This window comes from Aedes albopictus, chromosome 2 (genome assembly GCF_035046485.1).
Source record: "Aedes albopictus strain Foshan chromosome 2, AalbF5, whole genome shotgun sequence".
Lineage (NCBI taxonomy): Eukaryota > Metazoa > Arthropoda > Insecta > Diptera > Culicidae > Aedes > Aedes albopictus.
Window position 1 is genome coordinate 350,398,544 of NC_085137.1, and position 14,445 is coordinate 350,412,988.

At 36.8% G+C, this 14,445-nt stretch overlaps 1 protein-coding gene across 9 annotated transcripts in view; it reads left to right on the top strand.

Annotated features, from left to right (window-relative positions):
* LOC109419421 (anion exchange protein 3) overlaps window positions 1–14,445 on the top strand; it is a 205,510-nt gene that overhangs the window by 77,467 nt on the left and 113,598 nt on the right. Inside the window, exon 1 of one of the 9 annotated variants that reach the window (XM_029866250.2) lies at window positions 9,761–10,257. The exons of the other annotated variants lie outside the window; for them this stretch is intronic. Coding sequence (XP_029722110.2) covers window positions 10,210–10,257 — 48 coding nt within the window. The 5' untranslated portion in view covers window positions 9,761–10,209. Of the gene's footprint in view, window positions 1–9,760; window positions 10,258–14,445 lie in introns of those variants that run through there. 9 annotated transcript variants of the gene reach the window in all.

The following is a 14,445-nucleotide window of genomic DNA, read 5'->3' on the forward strand; positions in this document are numbered from 1 at the left end:
CTCAAACTTTCACTGTACGTTGATCAACTTGATTTAAAGTGACCAGACGTCCCGGATTGTGCGGGACAGTCCCGGATCCATGCTAGTCGTCCCGCATTGTAAAGTGTCCCAGAAATGTCCCGGATTTCAACTGCTGCTGGATGTGGAACTGATTTTGTTCTTCTTTGCTCTTCTCACTTCAGAACAATTAAATTTAAAAAAAAATTAAAAATAAACATTTTTTTCATGAATCAACGTGGCTCATTTTGATATATTTCTTTTAATTCGGAAATTTTAACTTAATGCTTATTTTCAACTCTCAACTCTCTGCAAGTGAAGTAGAAGAACTTTTGATCACCTTTTTTCCAAAATATTTTTATAAGTGTTCCCAGAGATATCGATACATACACCCACACTATGGCAACCCACAGGGCGTTCTTTGAGTAATACAGATTTCGTCAGATAAAATCACTAGAGAAGTATATCAAAGGTTCTGGATTTGTGAAAAAAAGGGAACTTTTAAAGCGAATATGGGTTATAGTTGGATAATTTAAATGAATTCCTAAAACTTAAGTTTGAGAATTTTTTGAGCAATGCCTGAAAAGTTCCAATGAACAAAGTGCAATCGCGGTAGAGACGAATCTTCCAGCAAAATACTGAAAATATGCCTTAGTAACCTCTTAGGGAAAGTTCTCGAGGGACATTGTTGAAATTTTTCAAAATTTACTAACTACACAAGGGATTTTTTGAGAACTCCTCCAGCTATTCAACCAGGAATGCCTGTAAAGAATCCCCAACTTTTTATCCAAAGTTTTTACATGCTATTATTTTGCAGATATTAATGTATTTTAAAGGTTTCTCCGGGACTCGCGTCTACAGATGTTCCAGGGGAGTTTTAGAAATGATCAAGGGCTTTATATGAAAGTTTCATTTTTGTCAAAAACTCTTTCCTAAATTTTCCACGTCAATTTCTTACAATGTTTGAACAGCGGCTTTTCATGAAAAAATATGCAGGCACGTCGAACGAATTCTCTTGAAATTTTTAGAGATAAACTTCAGAAAACCCAAAAAAGATGTTAATTGATTTACAAGGATCTCGAAAAATATACAAAAAGAGATCTTCAGAGGAATTTTGATTCTACCTTTCTAAGTAAAATTTTAAAGACAAACGACATGGGATCCCAGTTCAACATGCACAAATCTCAAAAAGTAATCATCTGACGACAGTATAATTTTTATTTTGCTTTCGTTCACTTGAAAAACGCTTAAAATAAGAAAAGCTGGCTTGGTTTTTCACGAGATTTGTTTGCCTGAAATCGTGAGAAGGTACGAGCAGGGATGCCATATATACAGATTTATCTGTATTATACAGATTTTTCAGATATATACAGATAGCGTTTATATGAAATACAGATTTTCTATCTGTATGGGATACAGATTTCCCACTCAAATTTTATATGGGATACAGATTTTTGAACGAGTGATACAGAAAATCATCTGGCATCTCTGGGTACGAGAGTCGGCCATTGTCGCGACCATGTTGGGATTCTAACAGGTTTGTCCTTTTTTCAATTTGAGGCTTTGTTTTGCATTATCCATATTTGATAAATGTGTGAAGAATTAGCCTTAGTTAAAATTCACAAAAAAGAAGAAATAAAATAAAAAACATTTGATAAACATGACAATCAAATACATAAAAAATCAGCATTTTTCGAAAATTTATCAATTATTTCAACTTTTCTATTTGTTATGCCTGCAACCTGTGTTTTGATACTATTATTATTATTATTATTATTGAAAATAGGGCCCCGAATCACTGAAAAGCTAACAATTTGAGTTATGTTAAACTGTGTCCCGCATCAGTACAAAATATATCTGGATACTTTATAATATGATATAATATTAGTGCTCAAAATGTCATTGCATTCGGTTTATTGAAACCGAAAATATAACAGCTCAAATTACAGGGGATAGACAAAATGATCGGAACATTCAAAATTCTCAATTTTCAAAAAAATGTTCAACTAGCTGTAAATTTTCTAAAAGTGCAACGAATATTCTCAAATTTTTACTGTAAGTTCATCAACAAGTTGTGTATCAGTGTTTCAAATTTGGAAAAGATCAGATTATTCTTCACGAAGTTATAATTCTTGGAAAAGATATAATTATCCGATATAATTCCGGATGCAATGAACCGAATGCAATGAAATTTTGACCATTTATGACTTATATAATGAACTCTGAAAAACGTTTGACTAAACTTGAAATTTTTAACAAGAGGAATATTTATAGATTTTTCAGTAAATTGATCTATTTTAAAATGCATCCCATAACCTTTTCAATTTATTGGCGGCTATGTTGTTACTTTTCTTCAAAACACATTTATGTATAAATCAATTAAAGGGAAATAAAATGAATTAAAATTTGCATCCTGAATTTTGAAACGATGTCGAAGTTTTGGATAATTTGGTGTTTTATTAGAAAAATAATCTAGCCGTTATAATTTTCTTTCGCGCTAAGAATTTTAAGTTAATTCAAAGGTTTTTCATAGCTCAAAATTTCATTGCATTCGATTCATTGAATCAGGAGATATAACAGCTCAAAGTTGGCTATCGGATAATTATATCTTTTTCAAGAACCTTTATAACTTCATGGCGAATAGTCCAATCTTTTTCAAATTTGGACCACTGATACACAACTAGTTGATGAACTTACAGTGAAAATTTGAGAATATTTGATACACTTTTCGAAAGGTTACAACTAATTTAACATTTCTTTCAAAATGAAAATTTTGCCTGTACCGATCATTTTGTCTATCCCCTGTATATCATTTTGTAGTTTTTTTCTTGATACACAGCTAGTGTTTAAATTTTTTGATGCAATTTTCGAAAAGTTACAGCTATTTGACCTTTTTTGATAAGTGAAAATTTTGTCTATACCGTGTAGTTAGAGAAAGGATTAAGATATCTTTAGATTTTTTTTACTGATAGACAATGATTTTCAGTTTGAAGGAAATAACGAAAAATAAATCTTAAAAGTGTTATTATTTAAAAAAAAATAAGAACTATAAAAATGAGGAAATGCTTCTTGCTGAACCTTAAGTGTTTTTAAGTATGTATTCAGAAATATTTTTCAAATATTATCAGACACTTTCACTTTCTAATATTCTTAAATGTGTCACTATATTATGAGGAACTATTTCGAGAAAAAGTATAGAATTAGCATAAGTTAAGTTACACAAAAATAAAAATTAAAAAAAATATTTGGAGAAAATCTATCTATTGTGTTCAAATTTCATGCACATCAGTTTAGGTTTGCCAGAATCATATAAATTTTGTTAAGATATTGGATTAAATGAAACAACTTTGACATATCCAGTACAAAATCTATCGGTCTGAGAGCATGAATCGAGATTAATTGGGTTTCCAAAAAAAAACTAAAAATTAGTTTTAAGAATCTAATGAAACTCTAGAATGCCGGGTTGCTGGTTGCAATGCAAAAACTCTCTTTAAAATAGTAACGGACGCTTCTTGAAGCAGCGTTTGGGACCGTGCCAAATAAGTTCACTGAAGTTTTTAGGTTTTTACATCTCGTCAGAACATCAAGATTCTGACGAACATCATGTGCTGAAATTCGCTCACGAAGTGCACCAGACAACTTTCAATAAATATAGCCATAGTTTCCTTTTACATTTCTGTGAGATTTTCGTCTATGAATGCTTTCAAGATGTATTTCCGTTTTATCTCCATGGTTTGTTTTTGTTTTCAGAAAACCACCTTATGTTTTAAATACTTTTTAGACAATTTTGGAGTAGTTCAATCAATTACTATGCTTGTTATTTTTTTCGATTTTTTTTTCTGAAAACGGTTTGGAGAATTCTTTCTAAAATTCTCGCCGTAGCTTTTGAAGTTTTCTTGTAGATATTTTCGATACTCATGCTGAAATTGCGTTAAAATTTTGTCATTTTTTTTTAGATTTTATTTTTACCTGGCGGTTGTCAAACGTTCAGGAAGCTATCTGGTGATTTAACAATTGATTGGTGATTTCGCCGCTAGGTGACGCTAGTCGTAAATTTCAAACTTCTATATCTGGAGATCAATAGCAGATAGAACAGTGTCGTCTTCGGCAAAGTTCTTCAAGAAAGCAAGAGAAATCTGCCGTAGGTGGTGTTAGTTTTTAAGTATAGTTTTGAACTGCTATATCTCGGGATGCAAAGAAGATGGAAAAGTGTCGTCTTCAGCAAAGTACTTTTCATATCGATTACCTTACGCAATTCAATCTTCATCGATGACTTATACAAAACGTAGTTATTTAAAATAGATCAGTAGTAAACATTATTAGCATAAAAGCTTGTGACTACTCTTTTCTGATGCTTTGCCTTCTTTTAATTAATTGAATCTATGAAACGCAAAGTATTCTTTTGATTAACAATATGACGTAGCAACTAATGGTCTATGATATTTTTTTTTTGCGGCTAGCCATGCTCAGCTATCATGCGGTTACCGGCTGTCACATGTAAAAATGTAGCGTATTCTTCCGATTCGTCGGACACTCAGCATGTCTGTTCTTGAGCTTTTATCATTTTTTCGTGATCTTTGCCGGCGAATGGTCATTTAGATCGAATGCCTATTGAAGCGGAAGGAATTCGGGACCCATATAGCTAATGCGGTAAGTGCACGGGTATTCAGCGGTGACGGGTTCGATTCTCAGTCGGCCCAGGAACCTTTCCTTTACTTATTTATATGTTTACTTCATGCCTAGTACCCCCTCGTTACGGTATTGCAATCAATTGTAATTGGGGAATCAACAGATTGCTCCTGACCTTCCGAAAATAAAATGTCGAAGACGATACTATTAGCTTTGCATCCGGAGATATAGCAGATCAAAATTTCACATGACAACTAACGCCACCTAGTGGTAAAAATACCAACTAATTGGCACAAAACCATGTTGCTCTTGACTTCCTGAAGCACTTTGCTGAAGACAACATTTTTCTATCTGCTTTGCATCCCGAGATATAGCAGTTCAAAACTTGTTAGGGTTGTACGAAAATCGCCCATATTACTACACTGGGAATTTCGTGTGTTGTCCGTTGTTGAATGTTAGCGATTAGTTCAGTCTGTGCAACCTCTGATTGAAGACGGTGTAAGGTCTTTTTTTTTCTTCATCCAATGGTAAAGAAAACTTAATTTTTCAAAAAATGGTCATTGAACCGTTTTGGTAATTATTGGTATAAATAACTCTTGGAATATTTTTTTCAAAGGCCATCCTACCATCATCCAAATTTACTAATGATTTTAGAGATTTAGAGTTAAATTCCTATCAGTTTTTGAAAGTTTTATTTATTTAATTTTTATTTTTTCAAAGTATGGCAAAATACCAATCTAAAGATATTACTGAAAAGTCCAACTTCAACTTAAATTGTATATGAATTATTACTAAAATTCCGGAAAATATGATGATCGTGTACGTTGTTTTTATTTTGTAAATTGGATTAGAGTTCTAGATGGACTGTTGTAAAATATAACATCCGACTTCGTAGTAAGCAAAGGATCAATAAATTTGTAGTACATGTTATTCGAGTTCAAAAAAGCATATTGCCGACTGACAGCACACATTCACACGTTAGATAGTAAGCATTTTGAATATTTTTTTGTTTCCCAGATAAATCAACCGTATTTCCCAATCCCCATAATTAACTCCCTTCAATCGCCTTGTTGAGCAACAAGTGACACGTCTTATCTCACGGCGATTCCCGTACGCAATTGTACTCCGCAATCGATCTGTCTCCAGATTGTCTCGTACGTCATATATTTAGGCACTTGGTGATTTGCCGATTTGCCGTGCAGCTTCAGATGTTGTTTCTTTTTTTTTTACAATTTTGGCACGCTCGTGCAACTACCGGTTCAATTCAGACAAATCAATGCATGATAAGAGTCGGAGGTTTATTTTTAGGTTTAGCGTTGCCAATATTATCTGACGGATTCTTATCACCGAAATGTCAGCTCAGGAGGTGCTGCAGTTGTATGCGTTGCAAAATACATTTTCAGTTTTTGGAAACCAGGTGACGAAAGGGTGCAGTATTAGTATGGGACATACATCAAATTCTCGCTCCAGTCGACTTTTTTGATTCCATTTAGGTCCCATATGAACTGTGCAAAATTTCAGCGGAATCGGTGAAACTATAATTTTGCGCAAGCGGTTCATAGTTTTCATAGGATTTACTATGGGAAAAGATACACTTTCAAAAAAAAAAAAAGAATCCCAGAGGTCGCCCTTTGTCCCATTAATTCAAATCGATCAACGCTACTTGTAGAAAAATCATTTATGAAACTTTCCTTCGAAGACCGCAAAACGATTGGATGATTGTGGAAAAAGTTATTGATTTATTACCGATTAGTGATCCTACGAACGGCTTTTTGTTTTGTTTTATTAGCAGCACTGTAGCTGCTGCCTTGGCTGCTGCTGTTTCTGGGGGTGGTAATGCGTCCCGCTACCCCATGCTACAACGGCAGCAGCAGTGTTGCTGATAAAACAAAACAAAAAGCCATTCGTTGGTTCACTAATTGGTAAGAAATCAATAACTTTTTCCACAATCATCCAATCGTTTTGCGGTCTTCGAAGGAAAGTTTTATAAATGATTTTTATACAAGTAGCGTTGATCGATTTGAATTAAGGGGACAAAGGGCGACCTCTGGGATTTTTTGTTTGAAAGTGTAACTTTTCCCATAGTAAATCCTATGCAAACTTTGAAACGTTTGCGCTAAATTATAGTTTCACCGATTGCACTGAAATTTTGTACAGTTTATATGGGACCTAAATGGTATCTAAAAAGTCGACTGGAGCGAGGATTAATTTTTCCATACAAGTGTGTCCCATACTAGTGCAGTATCATTGCGAAATTGTATCATTTCATGTTATGGGTTAGTATTTCATATACACTGTGTATAAAAATTCAACCTACAACTATTTTGTCCCTGTTATTGGAATCAATCATTGAACGTGTTCTTTGGATGGAAGTATCATAGTGATAGATTACGAAAATGTTCAACTTCAGACGTTCTCAAGTCTACAAATGCACGGCACGCTCAAAGACCGAAGTAAAGTCAAACCACAGCTATTCCAACAGTATCAGTAGGTCGGCTCCAGGACACGATTCCATGTTCATAATTCAGTTTTTTTTAAATCAATTGCATTTTTAAATATCCCAAATTATACTAATTGAGGGGGTTAGAAGCAAAGGGGTGTAAGTGACAAAAACTCACTTTCGAGTAAATGAGGTTTAAAGTTTTTGACCAATTTTTCATCCCATACAAAATGTATGGAGTTTCAAAATCAACACAATTTTCTCTGATTTATTATAATTTTTCTAATCAACGTAGAAACAATCTTAAAAAAGTTCCTGAAAGCTTGAGATCTGAACAATTTAATGAAATGCTCAGCTCAAAATCGGCAAAATGGTCACTTACACCCCTTTGATTCTGGGCCCCTCAATTAACAGCAACAAAGGTTGAAGGTTCCTTGCAAAGCAAAGCAAAGATAACCGTACACATCGTAGTTGCTACTCCGTGATTGACCAGAACAATCGAAGTTTGCACAGAGAACCAATGAATGGTGCTTGGGACTAGCTACTCACTCTCAATGTACACAATTCGCGAGTTCAATATTTGAAAGTCAACAACGGCGCCGGCCACGTCCTTACGGTCATCGGGAAAGGGAAGGAATGTTAGTTCGGCAACCGTTGTTACTAGAAACCGTGGAATCCACAGCATCCACACAGTTGTCTCGGGAAGGAGTATTTGTTAGTAGGGTAAGTAGGGTAAGTTGTGGATCTTGGAGCCACCTTTGGTAGGTGATATAATCCACTAGTTATATGAAAACCGACCGTGAAAACCGACTTTCCCACGAAAGTTATCGCACGCTTCTGATTCCACATTCAATATTCGTGTCCCCATCTCCCTACTGAGAAAACCGACCAACCCACGAAAATAGTCGCGCGCTTCTCACAGTATTGAACTTAGAGTGTTCGGAGAATAAACTTGCAAGCTTAGATAGCTATTTTCGAATTATGTATTTTACTAAGAGTAGTCGCATGTTTTCCCTGTGATCGACGTCCGTTGAGGTAATTTAACCAGTTATTTTTAATTTTCTTAATGATTATGGTGAGCTGCAATTACTTTCTTCTATCGCTTCAATATTAGGTCAGCACCAGAGCTAAAAAATTAATTTGAAGGTATTACCAGACTCCAGGAGTCCTCATGAAAACGCATTGGCGAAATTACCTCAACTCCTTCTAGGATGTAAAGAAAAAATCGGAATGATCTCACCCAGTTCCATGTCGTCGGATGACCGCAACCACTCCTTCACTTCACGAGGAAGGACAATGTGTGCCCCAAACACGCGTCACTTTTCACTTTTTCCTTTGAACAATGCAACGCGACGGAGGTCCTCATTGCAACTGCCCCAAACACGCGTCACTTTCCGTTTTTTCCACCGAACAATGCCGCCGAACAACAATCTCCATCGCAACTCGAATTTAAGGTGAAGGTTCCTTGCGTACACTTTCTAAATAAGGGCCTGTCCATAAACTACGTAGACTCTTAAAGGGGGACGGGGGGTCTGGCCAAAGTCTAGGCTCCATACAAATTTCGAAAATTTTGTATAAAAAAAAGTCTACGAGAGGGGAGGGGGGGGGGGGGGTCTGAGATGGCTGAAAAAAGTCGACGTAGATTATAGACAGCGGCCAATATGTATTGCCCCACGTTTTTGTGAGCACAAAACCAGAGATCCGTCAAACTAAGCGGGCAGAAAATGTAACGCATTATGAATACATCAAAAACTGAGCAAGTTATGCGAGCGGATGATTGTTTAAATCCCATTTTAATACTCAAAATTTTAAATCTATATATTCTTTGACTAATCTCGAAATTTTTGATTTCCATTGTTTTTGAGTTTCCGAGCATACGCATTCCATTCCAATCCTCAACAACTTTAGAAAAAGAAACCGTACTCTAGTGCGCATTCATACAGTGTCAGTCAGGTCAGTACACTATTTTCGTAAATCTGAACCTCAGTCTCATGTTTCATGTGAGGGCATATTACAGGGCCATGCAAAGAAAAACAATCCCAGGAATGGCATCCACCACATAAACACCCCTATCGATAAGCAAACACACTCAATCACTCTGGTCGTTGCCTGGGTGCATGATGGGTTTGACTACGGCGATACGATATAGTTTTACGTCCCACCAACCCACCTCGCCAACCAACTACAATCCCTTAACGACGACCGCCCAGCTGTCATGTGTTCAAACAACCCACTAAGCATAGAGGGGAATGGGGTGGAATGCACCTCGGAGGATATGATCGATGAACTCGAAATTTACTACATTGGTTATTTCGGCAGTCTGCATGTGATAATACAATAATTGTGCTACAGCAAACTTTGTTCTACTTAACGATCGTTGAAGTCTTTGTCGGCATGTATTCGATTTCTAGAATTAGAATTACAAGTGAAACTTTTATCATTCCTTTGACACTTCGTATTTACGTTCAGTGCAATTACAGTTTTACCCGAGCTGTGCCTATCATATGGATCCCCCTATTATCGAAAAGTCATTATATATCACTCCGTTTGTGAAAACACCAAATGACCGAGTATATGAGTATTAAAAAAACAAAAACAGAGACTAAACAATTGCCTTCTGGTACGGCATAGTGACTGAGCGATATGTGTGTACTCGGTTCCACTACATTCTCCATGTATCAGTCAGTCAGTCAGTCGGCCGGCGGCGTGCTTCTTCGAATAGAGAAAAAAAAAATGACCTGAACAATCGCTCGTCGCCGGTCGGTAGTATAACGGTTGATGGCACCGGAAATGGACACCTCGCTGGCCGGTCCGTTTCTCGTCGTAGTGCAAGTGCCGTCGCGTGTTGGTCACGTTTTCTAACCCGACTACCTAGTACCGCCGCCGCTATTAAGTGCTCTAGATCTGGATCTGTCGAGTGGATTTGTGATCCTATTATTTTGCTTGGATTTCGCAGATTTAAGTGTCGAAGATTATGGCCATAATCATGTGCTTCAGAATTACTCGCGCCGTCAAGTGTTGCCACTTGAGTCATTCGGCTGTGAAATAACCTCTGAGTGAGAGTTGATAAGACACCGCGCATAATCACTCCGCAGTTGAAACCTCTACACACAACAGCTTGAACCAGAAAACAGCCAGACAACATGAGCAAAGTGTCCCCGCTGGTGAAGTTTAGGGTCAAGGCCTTTCCGGTAGGTACTTGTGGGTTTGCATAATTTCATAATCGACCGGAGCGAGTGGAACCTGTTGAAATTCGTTCATCGATTGGCGGCTTTCGTTCCGGTTATCGTTGCAGTCCTCCATGGGAACGAGACCAAATGTGGCAGGGTCGTAAAAGTTTAATTGGGCAATGATCGGCTCGTAAACGGGTGGGGAAATCGTTTATAGAATGTGGTCAATAGAATGCTAAATGGAGGAGTGCTACTTCAGTAGCACATTATGAACTTGACATTCATCGGATCTACAGATTTTTTGTACAATTGCGGTACAATACGTCTGCAAAGTTTTGAGTTTTCAGGCATGATTGAATTATAATTAAAATAACACTCACTAGTCACTACAGGTCACTACCATACCGTAGCTAATGTTTTGTACTTCCAATAGCTACAGAGAGCAACTAGGGTGTTGGAGCATTTGGATAGGGGTGGGGATATTTTGGGCACTTTACTGTCTACCTCAGTCAACTTTGCACCAACTGTTTTGGCATTTTGACATAATTTAAATTTTGACATTTGATACTGTACGCATCTCACTGTGTCCAAACCCGAGCAGGAATGAATAACTGCCACTTAACTGGAGCATACCAAAGTCAGGTATCATACCAAGACAAGGTATTGGTCGGTTGTCCAGGTATTGAAAATAACTTATTTTGATATTTTGTAGGTATTGATACAATACCTCAACGAGTTATTGATTTGGTGTTGAGGACTGCTTGAGTTATTATTCAAGTATGGAAAAATTGCAATTTGTATGGAAAAATCGCCGATTATTATTTAGGTATTGCCATACCTGATGTCATTATTCACGCATTATGCACAGAATACACACCAGTTATTATTTTAGGTATTTTACCTCTTATGCAGGGCTATTTAATACCTCATTCAGGTTGTAGGTATTCGGTTTTCCATACCTGAGTTAGTTATTATTCAGCTATTTTCTCCTGCTCGGGAAGACTTGATTTTTGTCCAAAATAATTGGTACAAAATTGATTGAATTAGAACGTACCCAACGTCTGTTTTGGATGATTTTCGAATCTAGAATCAGCTATGAAATAGTTATTTATGCAACAAGTTGCAAAATGATGATTTTTTCAGCACGAGTCGTACATTTATCCAACGAGGCTTGCCGAGGCTTGTGTGTAATTACGAAAAACACACATTCAGCATCATCTTTCCTCGCTACACAATCATGCATCAGGAGAAACCACGTGCGACCATGTTTGTCAGTGTGATTTTGTTTTAATCAGGTAGGCTATGGTGTAGCCTGTAATCGAGCCCCCTTTGTCAAACAGTTGTGCACAAGCGACGGCAAAAGTCGCAAAAGTAGCGTCAGCTGCGGCTTTTTCACCCGACCTGCAGTCCGATTCGGGATAGGAATCGTCCAGATTATGCTTCGAGATGGACAGTGAGTGCAGAAGCAGTTTTCGAATCTGTGGAAGCCCCGGAAGTCTGTATAAAGTGTGTGCTGGCAAGGGTGCCGAAAAGTGCTACTTTTCAGCACTCTTAAGAATACCGAAAAGTAATACTTTTCGGCACACTTGCATTAGTGGTGAAAAGTAGGCCATTTCAGCACACTTCAGGCAATTGAAAAGTAGATTTTTTTACAACGTAATTACAAAAAAAATGCATTTCCCAACCGATTTTTTTTAAGTCAATGGCATTCGCTCCAGGTTTGCCCAAATTGTCAAGGACCACCATACGGAACCGGTTCACCCATCCGTTCCGGAGCTATTCCAGATTCCGTTGGGGTTATGAGCGGCCGGAAAATGACACATGAATGCATTTTACTCTGCATCTATTGTTATTTTGGAAATTTGCACATATTACACGCCAAGAATACAGAAACTATATAACTGGAAGAAACCATTGACTTGAAATAAGGCAATCAAGCAGTGTCATGAACAGGATATGCCTTGGATATGTCCCAGGTGTCTCCAGGTAAGTGGCCAGTGTGGCTATTCTAGCAAAATTGTCAGAATCAATCGTGCGGCACCTCGAACTTCATGATTTGTCGAAACATGAAGGAAAATAGTCCTTCTAGGCTCCTTACACCCCTCGGGAACGATCTGGCCATACCCGGAATGTTCCGATTGCCCTCAGAGATATGACAAAAGTGGACATTTCCACAATGTTATCCGAAGTAGACGTGTGCGCCGAAGCAGTTTTCGCCGACGGCGGCGGTTATAGTAATTTGAAGCAGTGGCGGCGGCGACGCCGCCCGCGCCACGCCGTATGTCCTATTCGGCGGTGGCGGCGGCGTAGGTAGTCAGCGTGACCTTATTTTTTTTTATTGTTTTAAAGGTGAGGTACTACATCCAGTCATTAAAAAACGTCAATACAGAATTAAATATTTGTTTCCTGTACCTAAAGTACAATTTTCATCTATATTGTAACAAAGGCTTAAACGCATGTAAGTCAGAGATTACAATAAAACTATCCTCATATAAACTAAGCGATACATTTTAGAGATGAGGACGTTTACTAGGAAATTTATAAAGGATTCCCCAAGATAGAAATTCACAACATCTCACGTGTCTTCAAAGGATAATATTTTCTAAAACTCATTTTAGACCAGTGGTGTCATGGTAAAATCTGAAATTTTTGTTGGAATTCTGTTAGGGTTCTTTTCAGGAATTCATCCAGGGATTCTTTTAGGTGTTTTTCAGGAATTTCTCCAGAAAATACTCAATAGATTCTTCGGGAAGTTCCTCCAAGGGGTTTGATTGATTGATTTGTCTTTATTTGAGAGACTTTCAGATCCTCAGATATTCCTCCACGGGTGGGATTGTAAACTTCTCTAGATAATCATAGAATCCTTTCTTCAGAGATTCTTTCAGAATTTTCTTTTCAGTGACCCTTAAAAAATCCCTTCAAAGATTATTTCAGGAGATCATTTAGATCACTTCAGGATTTTTATTATTATTATTATTCTCCAGGAATATCTCAATAAATTATTCTTGGAATTACTGCACAGCATTATCCAGTTGTTTAGGAATTGCTTTAGAGATTCCTTGAAAAAAAAAATAAAAATTTCTTTTGGCGATTCCTTCAAGAATACTTTAAAAGTTCCTTTAGGGAAAATGTATTAGAAAATTTCATCCACTAATACCATTCTAACATTGTGCAAGAAATTCTTTCAAGAATCCAGAAGTATTTCCAGGAGTTCTTCTAGGGTTTGCTTCAAATCATCCTTCAAAAATTCATTTGGAGGTTTATACAAGAATTCCTCTTGTACTTTTGTCTGCAATTTCCCGGATTTCCGGAGAATTTCTTTCAAGGATTCCTTGAGAAACTTCTTCATGATTTAATTCAGAAATTCCACAAGGATGTCCTTCAGAAATACCATCAGAGATTTTCATAGAAACTTCTCCAAGTTTTTCTACCTAAAATTTTCCAAACCTTCCCATAAAGTTATTCTACAAGTTCCTCCAATGCCATCTCAGGAGTTTTTTTTCCTCCGTTATTGAAATTAAGCCACTGTGTCCAATTAACTGAGCTTTTGTGGCGAATTCCAGGAGTTCCTCCATGTATTCCCCAGAAACTTCTGCAAGAGTTTCTCCAACGATGGTTTCTGAAATTGTTTCAATGAAATTAAATCTCAACCAGGATTTTTTTTAAATTTCTATAGAAATTTCTTCAGGTAACCCTCGAAGAATAACTTCAACATATTTTATGTTATATCATAAAATACTTCTGTAAATATCTGTGGATACAAATCTCAAAGAATTTCCGGACGAATCTCAAGGGATTCCTGGAGAACTCGTGGCAGATTTTCCGAAGCAAACTATAAAAATTATCTGAAAGTTCTGAAAAAAAATCAATGAAAAAATGTTTGAGGTAATCTCTTATAGACATTCATGAAAAAACCTTAAACTACTGAATGAGTCTTAAGTGATATTTCAGAAGGAATTCCTTAGTAAGTTTTTGATGGAATCCATGGAGGAATTTCTGAAAGATTACTCGGAGAAACTATTCAAATTTCTGAAGAATTGGTAGAATTCCTACAAGGATTTATTGACACATATTTAGAAAAATTCCAAGAGGTATCTCTAATCAAAATTCAGTGAGGATGTTCTGAAAAAATTGTTACGGGTATAAATATTTATTACAATAATAAGACAGAATAATTGTTCAATGTGTTTAAAGTTCAATATTCGTTCG